This window comes from Trachymyrmex septentrionalis, unplaced genomic scaffold (genome assembly GCF_001594115.1).
Source record: "Trachymyrmex septentrionalis isolate Tsep2-gDNA-1 unplaced genomic scaffold, Tsep1.0 scaffold132, whole genome shotgun sequence".
NCBI classification, from domain to species: domain Eukaryota; kingdom Metazoa; phylum Arthropoda; class Insecta; order Hymenoptera; family Formicidae; genus Trachymyrmex; species Trachymyrmex septentrionalis.
The window spans coordinates 1,210,161-1,230,165 of NW_017304461.1; the positions used below are offsets into that span (position 1 = coordinate 1,210,161).

The 20,005-nt window shown below is 38.7% G+C and overlaps 1 protein-coding gene across 1 annotated transcript in view; it reads left to right on the forward strand.

The window, feature by feature from the left end:
* The window catches only part of LOC108757131 (division abnormally delayed protein), a 55,908-nt gene that overhangs the window by 14,668 nt on the left and 21,235 nt on the right, over positions 1 to 20,005 (forward strand). The window contains exon 5 of the mRNA XM_018501523.1: positions 18,567 to 18,856. Coding sequence (XP_018357025.1) covers positions 18,567 to 18,856 — 290 coding nt within the window. The remainder of the gene's footprint in view (positions 1 to 18,566; positions 18,857 to 20,005) is intronic.

Below are 20,005 nucleotides of genomic sequence, written 5' to 3' on the forward strand. Positions count from 1 at the left end.
TGACTGTAAAATTATTTTATCATGCAATTTTACAGTTATAAATATAAAACACTTTTCTCTCAGTGCACCGTCTTCATTCGATCGCCACTTTTTCCCGACGCTTTTCACATTCGTCTTCCACACAGCGCGCCCCAGTTTATTCCCTACTCGTATTGCCCTCCTCGAGACAATTCTTCGTTCGGCGAACACGAATAAGTTATGCACTCGCTCGCGCTGTTCGCCTTGCCGCCCTCTTTTGCAGTCGTCTCCCTCTCGTCTCTCTTCCTCTTCCACCTACCTTCCCTACCTACACCACGATTTCTCGTCCCTTCGTTCCGGTTCTCGACCCCGAGTGCCGACGAAATGGGCCGCTCCGCTCGCGCGCGGAACGCAATTAAAAGTTTCTCACACGGGCGGCCACGCTGCGCCGCGCCGCGACGACGACGACGACGGAATCGATTCCTTCTTCGTTTCGTTTATAATCCAGATTCCTCGCTCGTAGTCTCTGCGGTTTTTCTTTCCGCGCGCGATCGTCGAAAATCGATTCCCCGATTACTTCTCGTTTCGTCTTAACTAACCGGCAGTTCTGCAAGCTCCCTCGCCTTGTTTCAAAGTAAAGATAGATCCGGATCAAGCTGGTAAAAACGAAACTTAAGCGCGTGAAACTTTTCCTTCCCGGTTCCCTTTGATTCGCCGTACAAGCTCGACCATGCCTCTCGCTTCGTCATATCCTTCGGGGGATATACCGAATATTCTCCTAATCGCGCGAGAGAGTCTTATCCTGCATCGATTTTCGGACTCGTCGAATCGCGAACAAAGGTTTGCACGGCCCGAATTGGGGGAGGGACGGGGGGTCCAGGGCCCGTCGTGGGACCTGGCGGCAGGTCCCCGGCTTCGTACCTGTTCGTGCCTGTGTGCCCCTTCCCTCCCCCTCTCCGGCCCCGTGCGTGTATATACGGACCGATGCCGGCGCGCATGTATAGACCTGCTCCGTTGCATTCAGGGGATCTCTCTCACGAATCCACTAATAATTCCCGGCGGTCGGCGGCTCGGGCGCATTCTGCGGGCATTACGTGTCTGCATTCCACGTGTGGGCCCTACGACCCCCCCCCCCTGCTTCGTCCCGAGGATCTGGGGATGGCGGCGTGGGGCCCAGGGGATCGTTAAGGTAGCACCTTAACGGCCTTTTTACGAAAAGACGCCCGACAAGGTGTTCCCCGCACCCCTGGATGTCCCTCATTATTATTCATCCCGCGGCGCCCCGCGCACTGCCCCTATATACACGAAGGCGTTTAACTTATTCCTCCCGACCGACGGATACTCCTCGTCCTCTCTCTCTCTCTCTCTCTCTCTCTCTCTCTCTCTCTCTCTCTCTCATTCCGCTTTGGCTTCTCTATCGGTGAAGAAACTCGACGAAAGTCACGTTATACCGCCCCGGATTAGCACGGGAATTCTAAGGTGCAAGAGAGTGGCCAAAGAGGGATTAACGAAAAATCCAGGAGACACGTTGTAATCTTCTTGCCGAATCCACAAGGGATTCGGCAAGGGATTCGTTGCCTTCACAAATCAGAGTAGATAGAAAAGGAAGTTTCAAACAGAAAGTATAAATTTGAGATAAAATCTTTCGATCTCAATATTGTTAAATATCCATTTGTATTATAGGATTACTTTTGAAAATAATGTAATAAAATAAAACTAAGAGAAAAAAGAATACAAGGAGAAACAGGAAGAGGAGTGTTGAATTTTATGCAGGAATGAAACAAATGTTGCCAAATTATGCATACTGGATATCTGCTGAAATTAGGACTTCGTGGAAATTCCTCGTCTAATTAATAGGACGATGAGTTCGTCCTAGTTACACCTGAGTCTTAAATGTCCCTTGGAAACCATTTATTTTAAGGACAGCTTTATGTCAAAATAGCAAATGTCACCCCCTTTTTAAATAGATTTTCTTTGCGAGAGAAGATAATAATAGATTTTTATGTAACCTTACACAATCTTATCAATTCATACGATTCTATACTCAATGCTATGTTGGATGTTCTTTTTTTTATCCTTGAAAAATTTGAAGAATTGAGAAAGGAACACCCTTTTTCAAACGACTCATTAAAATACATGCCACTTATTCTCAAGTATCGTACTATTCGAGCAAATCGTTTGAGAAGAAACATTCTTTCAAAATTCTCTGTGTTTACCTAGAATAATGAACAAGGTTAAATGTCCTTAGAGGATCGACGGTCGTGGACCAAGTTCTCGCAAAGAAATGCCTTTTATTCACGGTAGCGCCAGAGATCCTTCTTACAATGTCGCTCGAGCGCTTCCATAATTGGGCGAATGCGAAAAAGGAGACATTGCCTTTTCGCATACCTTCCTTTCTCTCTTTCTCCCCCCTCCCGCCCTCTCTCTCCCTCTCTCTCCCTCAGCGTCTGTTCAAACAGAATTAATCTCTTGTCATTATTCATCGTTGTATCTTCTTTCTCACATCCAGTTTCGCAAGTTACAACGACATTCGAAACTTCGCTTCGCTCGAACGCAACTGAACTGGTTTTCTCCGGAAAAAAAATTAAGCAAAAAATTAATAAGAATTAATTAAAAAAATTTAAAGAATGAAAATACATCACGAGAGATAAATAAAAAAGATATGTCTTGTGGATAAGTTGCAATTTCATGATTCGCGTGTTATGCCTGTAGATCAAGATGAAATTAACCAATTAGGAGAAAGAAAATCAACATTGAGTTTAGTGATCTTTTTGATTAGTCAAATTTAATCTCAAACTCAAGCTCTAGTTTGAGTACTATAATTTGGTAACAATTTTAATAAATTTCATGGCGCAACACGTGTTTATAATATTTCGGTTGAAGATACTTGACGACGATGGAATATCCTTTATACTACTATTGTAAATCACTTGAGTTTCGATTTGGCTCGCACATGGTTGCCCAGGTTTGACCTAGATTCGTGATGGACGGATTACCGTGTAATTTGGGCAAACGTATTTACATGTTATCGAGTTCAATCGCTTAATCGGGTCTTGGAGTTAGGTCGTGCCGAGTGAGGGTATGCAGCTCGATGTTACATGTCATCGGATAATTTTGTCCCGATGAAATCCGATATTGGGATAAATGTCAGTCTGGAGTGGAACGGTTTTCCAACATTAATTTTATACGTTTCAATTTTATTTAGATTACTGTTCCCTCCTATTTTATTCCCCCTACTCTTCCTCTGCACATTTACGATATGATACGATGATGATGAATTGATATGATGCAATTTGTTTGGTAAAACGACACGGCGATACATAAATATTGGATTACTGAACAGGAACCTTTTAGCAAGAAAAGAATCAAATGTTAACTAAAGTAATATTAGCTATATGTTATAAGCCATCATATGATGGTAAATAAAGAAGTGGTAATAATAAATAAATAAAAACTATATCGTTCTTATACTTTAAAAGTGACACAATTTAAAAAAAAAAGATAATTTTTCAGTTATATTATGAATGAGTGTTAGATAAATATTATCTTATATTATAAATCACAAAAAGACTTTATATAAATTCGTCAAAACGTCAATTCAAAAGGAATAAAAAAGAAATGGGAAACAAATGAATATCAAATGCCAACCTTACGAGTAATATGAACAAATCGATTTAAATTAAAATTTATGTAAAGTAAAATTTAATAACAAACAGAAAGTGGTTGAAAAGCTCATAAATTATCACAGGATAATTCTTTGAAGAACGTTACGAAATACAAATAGCAAAAATGACATTTGATTGCGTTAAAAATATAATATTTTTCTTGTCAATGTTTGATTAATCAATAATTTTTTGTCAGAGTGAAATCAGAGTGAATGTTCCCCTTTTCTGGAAAATTAATGTTTTAATTGTGTCATTCTTTTGAAGTAAGGGAACGCTATTAATAATAAATAATAAGAAATAAATTATTCTTTTTCCATATAGATTGTTCTCTCATAAAATGATTTTCTATAACGTGCTGCGTCTCGACGAATTATTCGAAGTGCAGCTGAGAACTTTATTCCACGGGAAGATATATTATCGTTGAGTAAAATTCACGCTGATCTCTGTGTGATACGTTTTATGTCCATACGTGTCGGTAATCCAACGTTGAGGACAGGTTCTTGGCGATCTTTCCAGACGTTACGCCGCGCTGATTCGATATCGATGACACGCGTATCCATACGTATATATACGTATAACTTGGACGATAAACGTCCGTATTGGCGCAGAAATCACGGTAGAGAGAGAATCCCTTGATTCCCGCCTCTTCCGCGCGCCGATATTCCTTCTTACTCTTTCTCTTCTCTCTTTTCTTCTCTCCCTGGCGATAGATATACAACGTACCGAGCCACAGTTTCTCTGGCTTCGACCCAGCCTCCTACGCGGTCGATATAATCATCCGGCGACGAGGAACAACGCGTGCACACCGCAGAACCGCGGAGGAGGACAAGGTGGTGAGGGACGCGATGACGAAGAAGAAGAGGAGGATGAAGGAGATGAAGGAAGTAGAAGAGAGAGACATTGGCACGGTGCCGGGCGAGGAATCAATGACCCATTCCTCCATTGGTATTTTCGGTACCTACTTCAGATAATTGCGTGCTTCACCGGCCGCGAATACGCACGAATACGACGAACGTGTGACTTTCTCCCCTTTGATCCCCTTGGCTTCTTTGAACTCGTCTTCTCCGGGTATACGCTCGTCTCGTCGGATTGCTCTCCATTGCGAGTTTGGCGAAACTAGATCCAACTCTGCAGAAACTGCTCTCACTACGAGCTCCAGCGAAACTGGTCGACTTCTTCCCCGTCGACGAGTTCCCAGATCGCGTGAGTTCTCCCGAATCTCCGGTTCGATCTCTACTTAGATACTCGAGTCTCCCCCCCCCCCTTGGAGCGAAATAATAATAACATAACTATATCTCTCGCATCGCGAAAGATTTACGAGGGACTCACGGGAGCCTCGAGAATTTGGAACGTCTTCGTTGCAGGCGTTTCGACATCGTAGGAAATACCTACTTCGTTTCCGCGAACATTTTCGGATGTTGCGCGACACAACGGCGCGAGTCCCCAACACTATCTTTAGATCTATCTCGGTTAAAATCGAGACGAACGCAATCGATTTTCCACCGAGCGTACGCGCCATCGGTATACGAAGAAATCCCCGATAGCGATCTGACGGGTCTGCGCATGAATATGAATCATTTTCCTAAGATTTATAGTTAAGGCAACCATTGTGATCGGGATACATTCTGAGAAATCGATCGGCTGATGTCACGATTTTATTTCCGCGGGCGGTATTAGATGGTATCGCTTTCGACCACCGTTCCTTGAAGTGATTACGTGTATAGTCATCGGGGAGTCTAGGAAATCGTGGCGATTTGTATGAAACGCTTCATTTTTCCGTCTCTGACGGCTATTGATTCGCTCATGACGCGCGTTCCCTTTCTGACAGTTAAAAGAAGAGCTCTTGTGAGGATACGATGAAAGAGAAAGAGAAATTTCATGCTGAACATATTTTAAGAAAATATGAAATATCGGCAAGAAAAATTTCATAAAATACGATGGATTCGTTTTAGATGTGCGTCATTCTTGTACTTTCCATATTGCACGAGGAAATTTCCTCATAAATGTAAAACGTAGTAATCTTACGTTGCAAAACAATTCAATGATTGTAAAGCCGCGAGGAAACGCAATTCTACGACGTGGTTATATTTATGAGAATCCTACATGATTTCGCTGCTTTGTACACTTTTAGCGAAAAAGGGATAGGAAAGGAATTCGCGTAAAGAAGAAAATAAAGGTCTTAGAGAATCCCTCGTCAATAAAAAATTCCATCGATAAAAGTCTTACTGAACTTAGCAATGAGAAATGAAGCTATCGAGGGTAAGCCGTCAAACTTGATAATAACTGCGCGGTAACAAGAATACATCTCTGAAAGATCATTGGAATGAGAAGAGTAGGAGCAGAGTCTTCCTAAAAGGGAATTCGAGCGAACCCATCGTGGAACCCACCTGAAGGAACCTTGTGCACATCTTCCATCTCTCTGCCTCTTAATCTCCTCTCTTCCTTTTCCCCATCTTTCTCTCCCTCTCCCTCTCCCTCTCTCTTTCTCTTCTCTTTCAAGCACGTCTCTTCCGTGCGTTTCTTCGCTTACTCGTTGCGCCCGTCTCTTCCTCTTTTGATCCGCCGTTCTCTCTTCCTCTTGGTGGTTCTCTTGAATCTCGTCGGCTCGGATGAATCGGGTGGGAGCGAGACGGAATATGGAATAGTCGAAGGAGGAGGACCGATCGCGAGAGGGCGAGAGGAATGCAGAGCGAGAGATCTCGCTGTTGCCATGTGACCGCCGCCGCGACGGCCGAGCGAGCGAGCGAGCGAGCGAGCGCCAACGCACATCGACAACAATTTTTCCGCGGACCAATGTCCCAGGCCGAGAAGTACCACTTCTTCTTTCGCTGCTCCTTTTTCTTACCAGTCCGCTTATCCCCGGCGTTACGCCGCCTCGTAGCTTATTACGCACTGTGCGTATAATTTGTTCGTACGCGCGTATTTGTCGCGATCAATGTCCTATTCACTCCGTCCTGTTTTCGCGAAATTCTATGTTGAGGCCAGTGTTTCTCTTAAAATAGGTTCCATTTTTATTAGGTCGGTTTTTTATTTCCACTGGACTGCATTAGAACTCTCTTGCTTTCGCCAAATATCAAATATACATCTATCTCACTTTATCTCAGTTGTAAAAGTGTAATGTACTAATTTAATCACAAAATAGATCTATCCTCCCCTCCCCTCCACCCAAAAAAAAAAACAGACCAGGTCCATAAAATGTCGGCAATGGATCACGATAGTCCGCAAAACCTTTGACATCTCAACAAACCTTGCTTCACTGGACTGCATTAGAACTTTTTTCTCGCTTTCGCCCAATTTCAAACATGTACCGGTTTCATGTTAAGCACAAAAAGTGTACATTAGTTTAGTTATAAAAACAAATCTATGGAAAGTAGACAGAATAATGTGAACACCTGAGAAATATACTGTTTTATTAATAAGAAGTTGGTCTGCTATTATCTTTAATGTAGATTCTATTCTGGTCAGACTAGAGTTATGCTTGAATAGTGTAGCAACTGCTACGATGCAATATTATACCATTCTTCTAGCGGAATATGTTTTAATTATTTAGAAGATATTGAAAGGAGAACATCTGTCTCTCACTCTGCTCTTCAAAACTGCAAACGATATTTAAATTAGGCGATTGCATTGATCAGGAAAAATGTTGAAATTTTGGAGAACGGAGGGCAATTTTGAAAAATAAAGTGAGAAGAAAATTTTCTCCTCCAATATTATTTGTATAAGCAATTGAAAGATGTTCTATATTAAAAGAATATTTCATTGCTAACTATTCAAGCATTGAGTGATTATTCGCAGTAAGAATAGTAGGTACATTAAAAGCAAATGACAGATCAATTTCTTATTAATAAAACAAACAGTAAAATAGTATATGTATATTTTCGCAAATGTTCGTATTATTTTGTCTACAATACAAAAGGGTTTATTGCAGTATTTTTAAATTTAGCTAGATATAGATTTGAAAATAATTCTGTTGGACCTTCAAAATAATTATGTAGGAAACTACAAGCATGATGAATAACACTGCAAAAAGTTTTGGCATTCTAACAACTAGAGTTTAAGTGTCCTACATACCTAATTATTTTGATGATTTCAACAAAATCATTCTCACATTTGTATCGAGCTAAATTTTTAGCTACTTCGTCAAAATTATATCTTCTGTATATTCAACGAAAAAAATTACTGAAAAATGCCATGTTTATTTTGTTAGGAAATTGAAAGTTGAAATCATTGAGGCGCATGCATGGAAAAATTAATATCACGACTTCGCAATATCGAAATCCTTGATAAAGAGATTGGTATGGAGAGTAGACGCTTAAAAGCCGAGCTTTTAGACGGGAAAAAGAGATGGATGAAAGAAAGAGGAAGAAGAGGAGTGAGAGAGAGAGGGGGAGGGGGAGGAGAGAGAGAGAGAGAGAGAGAGAGAGAATTGGCGGCGAGACGAAATTCGTTAGAAGGAAACGGAAGAGAATACCTTGTGAGCAAAAGAGACGGATGTGGTGCGGAGGTGGCGAGGGGCGCTCACCACCTCATGGCGCGCCCATTGCATTCCACGCATCCCTTCGCCGTTTGCGGGCCGCTTTGAGTTGGGCCGACCGAGTGCCCAAGGATCGAATACTATCGATCGTAGTCATTTTGCGGGAGAGCCGGCGCGCGGTTCCGCTCCGCTCCACTCCGCTCCACTCGGCTTAGACTCGCTCGTGCGTTTTATTCGAGGAGAATCCGCCTCGCGGGAGTTGGACGAAGTTAGGCTCTTACTCGATCGCGCCTAGAAACGTCCCTCTCTAAATTACGAGCCGCATAATTAGGCTTGCGAATACAATTAGTCGAGTTACTGCTTGTGGTCTCTTTCGCCTTGTTACTATCTTATCGTCCTAGAGATAAGTGCGTCGCAAGGTGGTATATTTAAATATACGTCTTATTGCGAAAGTCGGATTTCTTGTCAGTTGTAAAATAAACTGACTCGAGAAACTCTGCAATATATGTTATATTATATATAACGTTTATATTAGATTTGTTATATGAGAATAAATTTACGTATACACACAACATGAACATCTTCTAATGTTGGCTATTGTTCATGATCAGTGGTACATTATCACTGATTAGTTGGCTATTATTGATATAATTATTGTATTTGGCTAAATTGTATTCGCAGGCCTAGATATTTTATATCTTATACAGCACAGAAGCTTGCTGCAATATTACTTACCATGTTATGCGATATCGCTGGAACGTTACAACGTTTACAATGTTATTACAATATTACTGAAACGTTGTTATGTTGTTGCAACGCTACTTCAAGATTGGAAGTTGCTAAAATATTGCTGGAACATTGCAAAATTGCTGCAATAGAATCAGAATGGTCTGTGCTGTATAGAGTTCTTTTGATTTACAGTCTGAACCCATTCATGTAACGTTTACGTTTATGTTAGCTTTGAGGCTTTATTTAGAGCTAATCGCACTTTCCTGGAAATCGCTGAGCGCGAGTGTGCTCCGATCGAAGAGTTCTCTTGGTTACCACTCGATCCCTTTGCCACCCACCCCCGCGTACCTCAGGGTTCGCGAGCCCGAATAACCCGCCGTTATCTTCGATCTGCGCCGTAGACGACGACGGTTACGACTCTTCTCCTTCTTTAATCGCGAAAGCGAGCGCGAACGACCCAACCGAACGGTGAACGCGCATTTCTGACGTCATCGCGCCACGACTAAATTGGTTGAACTTTGAGCCGCCAAACGATCACCAGATCTTCGTCATCGCCATCGTCGTCGTTCGACTCGTCCAACTGCTCGTGGAATCTGTCGCGTGTCCGCGCCCGAGGAATTCTTCCATCGGATAATTATATCGACTGTGACGCGGAGGAGCGGACTCGACAAGTTACGTCGCAGAATAAAATTATCTCGATCTTCCATCACGTGCATATCGCATTTGGTATTTCCTTCCTTCGTCTGTTTATTATTTATTATGTCGCACAACGCCGAATGTGATGAGGGAACAAACAAGGAGGACGCACATCTGATAACTTCCGCGACGTAAAGACATGGAATTCGACGTGACTACCGGTTGTCTGAAGACCCTCTAATAAGAATCTGGACACGAAACAGTCACTTTTGATTGATCTGCTATGTTTTAACAACTCCTAAGAGAAAAGAGAGAGAGAGAGAGAGAGAGAGAGAGAGAGAGAGAGAGAGGGAAGGGGGGACAGATGGAATAATAAAAAGAAAGAAAAAGAAATAGTATATGTTTTTTCTCTCTCGTGTGATTTTGCTAAAGCTATATAGAGACTTTGCAAAATGCAACTTGTTCAAACTCTTATTAGAGGATTTCTAGTTGTCATCCGCAGAGATCTCTAATGAGACCCTTTAATAAGAATCTGAATAATAAGAATCACGTTTTGTATATAAGGTCTTTAGTTTTAATAAAATTATGCGAGAAAAGATATAAATATATATATATATATTTACTATTTCTTTCTTTTCTGTTCTATTTTTTTCTTATCTCTTTCTGTCTCAGGAGTTATTAAAACATAGCGGACCAATCAAAAGTGGCTGTTTCGTGGAAAAGATAGTTTTGCTGAAGCGTCTAAAAATTTAGCTATAATAAATATAAATTTGAAAATAATTTTATTGAATTATCAAAATAATTATGCAGGATGCTCAAATTGATTACTAGAATGTCAAAACTTTTTATTATGCTTGAATTTCCTGCGTAATTATTTTGATGATGATCCGATCAAATTGTTTTCAGATCTGTCTAACTATTAATAAATTTTTAAAAATTTGAGCAAAATCATTCTTTCCACGTGTCCAGACTTCTATTAGAGGGTATCCAGTCATCTGGATGTGTACCACGCCGCGACAATGAGTGTATTCCCATAGGAGATGTCTGATGCGTCACCCGATGGAGACGCCTCTTGTCGTCGAAGAACGAAATAGGTATATAGCACTTTATATTCTTCGCACACGGTCCCCATCGTTCGTCGGAACGACGTACAGCGAGGTGCGCGCGGGCAGCGGATCGAGGATCCTTGGAATCGGTATTGTCTCCCGTAGTAGGTGGAGCAGGATGCGTTATTATTCATCAGCGGTTGAACGCGATGCCCGCGTTCTCTCTCCTAACCGACGAGTATTATTAGCCAGTGCTGGTGTCACGCGTTGTCGTCGATCTTGGAAATCTCAATTTCTACGGTCGAAGCCGGGGAACCCTCGAGCCTCACACGAGCGACCAACTCGAGGTTTCTCAAAGGGAACAGAAAATTAAATTTGCGAAATACTTCAGTTTTTTTTACGTTGGATGTTTCACGTCTGAATAAATACATATTTCACTGAAAAAGTCTGATAATAGCTATTAAATATATTATATTGGTTTATTAAATGTTAAATTTTATTTAGCGTATCAATGAAATATTTATTTCGTAAATGTTACCAAATACAATAATAATAGCCAATTGTTTGGTACATTAAGAACGATTTTGCTGAAATATTTAAAAGTTCATCTATAGATACAGATCTGAAAATGATTTTGTTGGATTATTAAAATAATTATGCAAAACGCTTAAACACTATTGACAATGCTGCGGAAGTTTTAATATTTTAGCAACCATTATTTTGATGTGGTTCAAATAAAACTATTTTCGATACAAATCTATGTATCTATAATAGCTTCAGTGAAATGGTTCTCTTTCGTGTAATGATTAAAAAAATAAGATAATATTTAAAATAAAATTAGCATCTAGTTAATTTTGGTTGAAATTATTTCACCACATTTTAATAACTATCAGGCTCTTCTTGATTATTATTATCAGACTTTTTTTCGTGTCCCTCTTGGGACGAAGAGAACGAGATTCTCGTAGGGCAATGATTAAATATGTATGTATAAATAAATTAAAACGGATCTTCTTATGCTTTTTAAAATTCAATTTTTTTTCAGATTTTACTATAATAATATTTAATGTTTTTGTGACATTAACTGCTGAATATAGAATTCGATTTGTTTGGATGGTGAAATAAAATGTTGTTGTAAGTTTTCGCGAAAAGTAAATATAATTGAGTAGCAATATTAAAACAATATACTGATATAAAAATAGAGTCGGCGATAACGTTATCTAATTGCACAATGGCAGTTGAGGTGTTAGAAGCAATACATGCTCGCTTTGTTAACACGGCTATCACTTCGAATGTTTCTCTTTTCGAGCAGTAATCTGTTTCCCAGTCGAATAGTTCTTGCATTCCATTTGAATCGCATACACACTGTATATCAATTACCCGGTGGCTATCTTTGCGAAAGGAGGCCTGGTCTCTCTTATCCGATGAACGAGATCTCCGCTTCATCGTACTCGGTTTCACGGGCATGTTTGAGCCTCCGTTCTTCTCATCCGCTCGTTCCTCGTTGGCCCCCGTTATCGATATAGTTTATCACTGACATGAATATGGACGATATCGATACCGCAATTACCACCCTCGTTGCCGAATACGCGGCAAAAGATCAATAACCCCATATCCTTGTTAGCAGATATTTCCTTTCGGTCGAGATATTCTCTTTTGTATCTTATCGTTATGTATTAAATTAATATCTCGCTTGAAATTAAATTAAAATTCAATTTTACATGATAATTTAAAGTTATCAGGAAACGTGTAGTATATCGTGAGATAATCTATATATATCGAATTCCTGTCATTTTTATCTATGTACATTAAAAGATAGAAATATTAAATATTAATTTTTATATTCTTTTATATATACATTAATTAACATAGATAGATATATAATATATTCTATAAAGTTGAATATTTATATATTTTTACTTATTAAAATATAAGTAAAAATATTAGATAATACCTATACATGTATTACATTTATATTATTATAGATAGAATAATGTTGATATGAACTCTCTTCTTTAATTTTTCAAATTTATTGGATCGCTATATAATTGTTCCTTTTTTTGCACGGAAAGAAGTTTTGCTAAAGTATTAAAAAATTTAGCTAAATACAGATCTGAAAATAAATGTATCAAAATAATTATGTAGGACGCTCAAACTGATTATTAGAATGTTAACATTTTTTCCAGTGGTACTCATCCGCACGTTTGAGTTTTCTATACAATCATTTTGACAACAAAATTATTTTTAGATCTGTATCTACCAACATTTTTAGATACTTCAGCAAAATCGTTCTTCCGTGTACACATAATTTGTAATATAGAAAGATAGCACTGATAGCCGCTGTCTTTTCAAAGTGCTAGATTTAGAAATCTAAATTTCTAGCTTCCGGCGTCAGAGGAAGCTTACAAGTAGCGATTAATGATCGCTCTTCATGCGGTTCTTTCTGAGATCGCCGCGATATATTCGGTACGTGCGAGCCAGCCGAGCGTGATCGGGCGCGGGCGCGTTAAGCGATAACATCCTAATCTTCTAATCCGCCTCGTTTGTCCCACGAGTGAGAAGCGGAACTCATTGTCGCCATTTGCCGTAGAACGGGTCAAGGGTATAGCCGGCCCTCCCTGGACGGCAAAAGTATCGCGCGTATGCGAATAATAAGGGACATGCGCGCGAAATTTCTCTCGATAAGATTCCACAGCGGAGATCTATTCTCGCTGATTGTGTCGTCCCATTCGTCCAGTTTGACTCTCTCTTTTCTTTTCTCTTCCTTCAGTTAATTTTTTTTTTGCAATGCACGCCTATAGGACCATTTGTATCTGCCCCTTTTGGACAAATATAATCCTTCTGTTTCTCGCAATTACGTCATATCTCGGACGATGAAATTAAGCCGGTGAAGATATTACATCATGGACGATTATAGGTGGATTCTTTTGGAGTTCCAAACTTTCGATTTCTATACGGGAACTCGAGTAGTGCTTCCATAAAATTGTTACATTGGTTTTTAACGCGTACATTTTTTTTATAATAACGTTACATAAAAATTATATAAAATTATATTAAGTGATTGTTTTGTTTGATCTTAATCTTTCGAGGACGGGAGTCTATTAAAAAATTTTATAGGTTTTCCTTAAGATTTATAATTCGTTATTTCCAAAATTGGAAAGCAACGTGTTACTTGTATTTTTTTCAGTAATGACAATAATTCAGGATAACGATTACATTTTCTTATTTGTAACGTTAATGTAACGAATATAATAGTTATTTTTATCGTTTGTATATGTATGCAATTTATATGTGATGTATGGAACGTGTGTTCCATAATAACAATAACAATAATAATCGATTTTCAAAAGAAGAGTTATGTTTGATCGTGTTGCAATTAATCGTAACCATTATAATCACTATAGATCTCGTGTTGAACGGGTTCAGCACAGAAAAAAAAGTTTGGTTGCATTAACTAGAATTCTGGTGGAAAATAAACGATCCAGAATTCTAATTAAATTTACAAGATTTCTGCTCTCTAAATCTGAATCAATGGATAGTCACTAATTGAACCCGGTGGCATACTTGGCACTGATATCAGTGATTATCAGTAAAGTTCAACTAAAAAAGGAAAAATGTTTGAGCATTATATAATTAAAATACTGATATTTGCATGTTAATTTCAATCTTCTGATACTACATTCACTGAATTTATGCACTAAAACAAGGTTAGTTAGATCATATAATAAAGATTAGTCAGGTTAGAGATCTCACGTTTCATTCACTGATTACCAGTGGCATACTTGATACTGATATCAGTAATTATCCACTGATTCTGATTTAGAGAGTGGGTTGAATCTATTAAAATCCTAGTTGAAATAATCAACATTTAGTAAATTTAATCAAAAATTTAGTAAATTTAACAAAAATTCTGGATCGTTTATTTTCCACCAGAATTCCAGTTAATTCAACCAAATATTTTTTTTTGGTTGAATTGATTTACGTGAGTGGTCAACACTCTAAAAAAGGAAAATCATCAAAATTTGGTGAAAAAGTAACAGAAATTATAATGATGCGTTACTTTTTAAAATCAGTAGCGAGTAACAGTAACTTAATCGCGAGTAATTTTTGTGAAGTTACTTTCCCAACCCTGATTATTTTGTTGTATCCTTTTCTTCAAAATATAATATTGTTTCAACACTATTGTAGTGGTTTTCTCGTCCTATAAAATTAATATATTTTTTTATATTTATATTTTTACATTTGTTTACAATTTATTATGTATTTTTCATATTTATATTATATTTTTTTTTACTTTTTAAAACATTTTTTTCTATCATTTAATATAATTGGTCTTTAAGTCATTCAACTTTACTAGAAAAGATGTAACATCCTTATCTGTTCCTTTTCCTGCGACGGGAAGCAATGAAAGAGAAGTCATTAAACCATCAAGTTAAATGATTTAAATCAGTTATATCGCAGATACGGTTTAAATGCCAGTCTTATCTGCATAACTATACTTTAGAATTACTGCCGGTTATCTTCTTTTTTCTAGAATTAATAAGAAATAAAGATTTCTCATTGTGAGAAGTCTTTATTTCTTACAAAAAGCCACTACTTAGCTTGATTGCATAAATCAATATAATTGACATAGTCCACACTGTCAATTATATAATACTGTTAGTTCTTTTACGAAGCGTAATATCGCAAGATCGCATATTTGCAAAATCACAGTGGGACAATATTATCGTTCTACTCGTTTGGGGGGAAGTCTTCTCACGGTAGATGCACGGCATTCCAAGCTCGCTCCGTGTTTCGTCCACTTCGCTTGAGTAGAGAAAGGATCGAGAGAAGGAAGGATGGAGCAGTCGCGTCTTTTGGAAAGAGAAGGAACAAGGACAGAGAAGGAGAGAAAGAAAAAAATGAGAAATCGAGAAGATGAGAGACGAGAGAGCGAGCGACGTTTGAACGCCCACGCGTGCCGTCTTAATTACGCTCGGTCGGCCGGTTTTACGATTATGCCGCCTCGAAGAGCCCGAAGAGCAACCACCGCATTGCCGGGGTCCGGGCTCCTTTTATGGGCCGCGCTAAAAGTAATTAGGACAGAAAGGCGGCGCGGGAGTCTCGCGGGAGAGATGTCAACGATAATTTTAATGATTATTGTTTAAACGGCGGCGCAGCCGATAAGGTGATAAACGCTCTTGATTCGTGTTTTGATCTCAGTGATGATAAAATGGGTTCATTGCCTATCGCACGACCTGGTAAAAATTACAAAAGCAATCTCCCTGGGTAACTATTGCCACGATGAGAATGTAATACTTCACGTGAAGTACTTAGCGAAGTTCTTATTTCAAGCGTTGCTTATTGTGGTCTTGAGAAAACTTAAGGAACTTCAGTGTGATATAAACAAAGGAGCTTCCTGAAATATTAAATTTTGATTTTAATAAAATTTTATATGCATATAGGCACATAGATGTATGTAGAAAATATCAATTGGAGTGAAAAAACAGTTTGACTTTTTTTGATGTATCTCGAAAACGATTTAAGATATAAAGGAAAGGTTTTGTACATAAATTTTATAATAAAATTACCTTTATTTATTCAATAGTATTTTTTTTAAATAATTTGAAAAAAATATGAAAATAATTAGTTTTAAAAAGTATTATCATCATGGATAAATAAAGATAATTTTATTATATAAAAATATGTTTACAAAATTTCATCAAAATCAGAATTTGACATTTTCCGAAGTTCGTGTTCAAAGCATTATATTTCGGTTTCGTAAGAAAAAACTTCAATATGATATTAAGTCGAGCAGTGGATAAATACTATATTGATGCATTGAAAAAAAAATTCATTCAACACATTTAGCTGTTTGTAGATTTGGTCAATTCAACAAATTTTAATCAATTGAATTTAACCGTAGTCTGCTTAACATTGAACAGTTTGTTAAGCAGACTACGATTACATTCAATTAAATGAAATTTGTCGAATTAACCAAATCTGCAAGCAACTAAATGTGTTTAGTTCGTTGAACAAATTTTTTTTCTCAGTGCGGATGAGATTAATAATGACGTTAACAGTAGATTTCGAAAAGGCGACGTGAATCTATTAAAAGGAATTTACGAATTTGTTATGTTGATTGACGAGATTAATAATTATGGATAATTGAAGGCGATAAAAACGAAACGAAATTATATGTTTGATACATAATATTAGTGATGATGTAATTAGGAACGAGGCGATAAAAAATACTTTTATATCAGAAAAGAATTTAAAACATTCTCGAAATCTATTGGCTGTCCGCATATAAAACACATTTATGAAGATAATTAAAATTATTCAACGTATTTCTTATCGTGAGTTGACTTTCAGAGAAGACATTTTCATCATTGCCCATAAAAGATAGCGACGAATTTCATATGACATAAAATTTCGATAAATAAAAAATCTTATTTCAAACGAATTGACAAACAAAAATGTAGTAATGGAAAAATGGAGAGGCGTGTTTTTTTTTTTTACACAAAATCGTTTTCCATAAAATCGCAATCGACGAATGGGCATTTGAAACAAAGGCAGAACCGTTTTCGATTTGAAAGATAATATTTTTCTTCTTTTTATAGTAGCAGAAAACTTTCGCTCCGAGCGAAAACGCTTTTATCTTTGTGATCGAGCTATATGATGACGCGTAGAAATGTTATAAAACTTTAGGATACGCGATGCGAATCGACCTGTTATAAACTCTGTCTTTTTGGCGAAATGAAATCGGTAAGAATTGTTCCTCGTTCGCCGTGGAGTATACGATTCAATAATTTCGCCATTGCGTGATTGCGTTTGTGGACCTTTACGTGATCCATAAATAGCAATTTACAACTTAAGCCGGCTGAAATATCGCGAGTTCCTGTACGTGATCGTTGTGAATGCACCTTAGATTACCTCGGGACACGTAATACACGTACACGTGGCTGGCGTGCAGAAGAAGACGAGAAAAGTTGCGCTTTTGGCAACGCCACGTTTCGGGGCTTTGGACATCTCCGACAGACATTACGCTATAAAAAGACCCATGTTATACTATTTTCCGAGAAGTCTTGCAAAATCTCTGAGAACGCCGTAAAAATATCATCATCAGCTGTCATAATGTTTCGCTGTGCTTTAGAAAACTGTGACTTCCGGAAAGAGCCCCGGCGATCACCGGCGATCACCGGCGATTTTGAAGCGGAGAAGAATACTCTTTGGCGACAAGATACTGCATGCGTATGCGTGTGTACGCGCGTGTATGCCTTGATTAACGCATGGACGCGCCGAAACGTGGCGTGACTCGGCCAAGTGTAAAAACTGTCAGGGCGCGTCGCCTATTAAATCGTCGAGAAATTGACGCGTCGTTCGGAACGAGAACAAGCCGTTTCGCAGGCGACACTTGCCAACGGACGCGCCGTAGCTGGCAAAAGCTCTTACGGTGCTGATCTTTATGCGTGTGTCACATTTACCGTACCACTTGCAGCCAGGTGCAGCGGCATTCATATACAGGGTGTCACATTTTCGCTAGAATCGTTTCTCTTTGATTTCCAATCGATTAAAAAAAAAGAAGACTCGTCTGTCATGCCATTAACATTACATTCGTTTCCTTTTCGTACAAATCATATTTCCAATAATTGGAAATTCCTTATTATTTGTTCATTATTTATAATTTGGAAACACTACTGATATCTGATTTATCTGCAAACATGGAAAAAACGATTCTGCTGAAGTATTTAAAAATTTAACTAAAGGTAGATTTAAAAAGAATTTTGTTAGATTATCACAAAAGAACGTATAAGGAAATTCAATTCATGATAAGTAGTGCTGTAAAAAGGTTTGATATTTTAAGAAACACACACAGATATTTTGAAAACATCCTACGTAATTATTTTACTAGTTCAACAAATTTATTTTTAGTATCCGTAACTGTATATGTAGTTAAATTTTTAACTGCATGAACAAAATCTATCGCTCTTTCCATGTAGTCAGTTTCTTATCTTGAGAATTTATTTATCTCGTTATACATTAATGATCAGCAGGATCGATGCTTTTGGCTATTTTCAGGTGAGAAAGGTGTGTGGTCGTTCGGAGTTGCTATCGCCCGATAGCGAGAAAAGCCCAGTGTCCTCGGATGCAGCTGCGAAATCGTCCACGTCGTCCACTGGCGAGGTGCATACAGCTGCATCGTCGTTACCATCTCACGCACAAGACAGCGTGCTGAACAAGTTGCACAAGCAGCTGGTTAACTTCCTGGCGAGCGTCCTCAGGTCCCGCATCTTCTACGGCACATTAGCGGACGCGATCTGCGAGGAGTATCCCGACAAACACTGCTGGAACGGCGAACGTGTCGGAGAGTGAGTACATTGGTTCCAACAATTCGTTTTTTGCCGTAATTTTTTCATAAAATCAAGGTTGTCGACGTTTCTCTCTTGATATAAAAAAAACCGCAAGGTGCAAGATTGATCGATTATGGAGTCTTGTTAAATCATCAACAACATTCCATTTCTTTAACATCACGTGTACATAATAACATTGGGTAAATATAAGTTCACTCTAAACGCGTTATCGTATCGGACGGGGGGTTGCTGTTGCCGCAACAAAAGAAAAATGGTACAACGCTCATTCGGCCGCTCCTCTCTCTGGTCGAATGAATGCCGGCCGGGAATAAATGGGCGCGCGAAGGGTTAACAAACGCACGCGATTCGCTAATCGAATCCTGCCGTCGCTCAAAATCCAAGCCGCCACGCGGAATGCGCTTTCGTGGGAACGATCGTGGCGCGAAAGAAGCAGGCATGGTGAGGAGAGCGCGAGAGAATGGAACGCGAAGGTAGCTCTCTCGCACCCTTATTAATCAACCAAGCCGGGTGGCCTTGCCTTAAGATGCCCTCACACCGGCGCGGCGGCCCGCTTTTCCTTCCCACCCTACGTGGATCTTACACGCGACACCTCATTTGGACTAGAGTGATTCCCACTTAGGCTCGAGATATTGAGTGCTTTCCAGTAACGGAACACAATCATACACTTTTGTGACATAGTACGCCTGTTCTTTTTAGCTGAACTTCTTGCACGGCACATCTTGTTTGTTTTCCTCTCCAACGTGGAGAGAAAAGGAAGAAAGATAGACCGTGCAAGAGCTTTAGTTAAAAAGAACATAGACTTAGTAATGCCCTGAAAGAGCAGTTTTGTTGAAGAATCTAAAAATTTAGCTAGATACAGATCTGAAAAATAATTTTGCTGGACCATCGAAACAGGTATAGGACGACAAAATTGGTTATTAGAATATCAAAAACATTTTGCAGCATTCTTCATAATACTTAAGATTCCTGCAAGATTATTTTGATGATCCAACAAAATTGTTTTCAAATCTGTATGTAGTCGAATCTTTAGATTCTCTTGCGAAATTATTCTTTCAATGTACACAATGTTGACTTGTTATAGCTGAAATGTGGCTTACAAAATAAGTACTTAAATGTTGCTTTTTCTACTTAGTCATTAACAAGAAT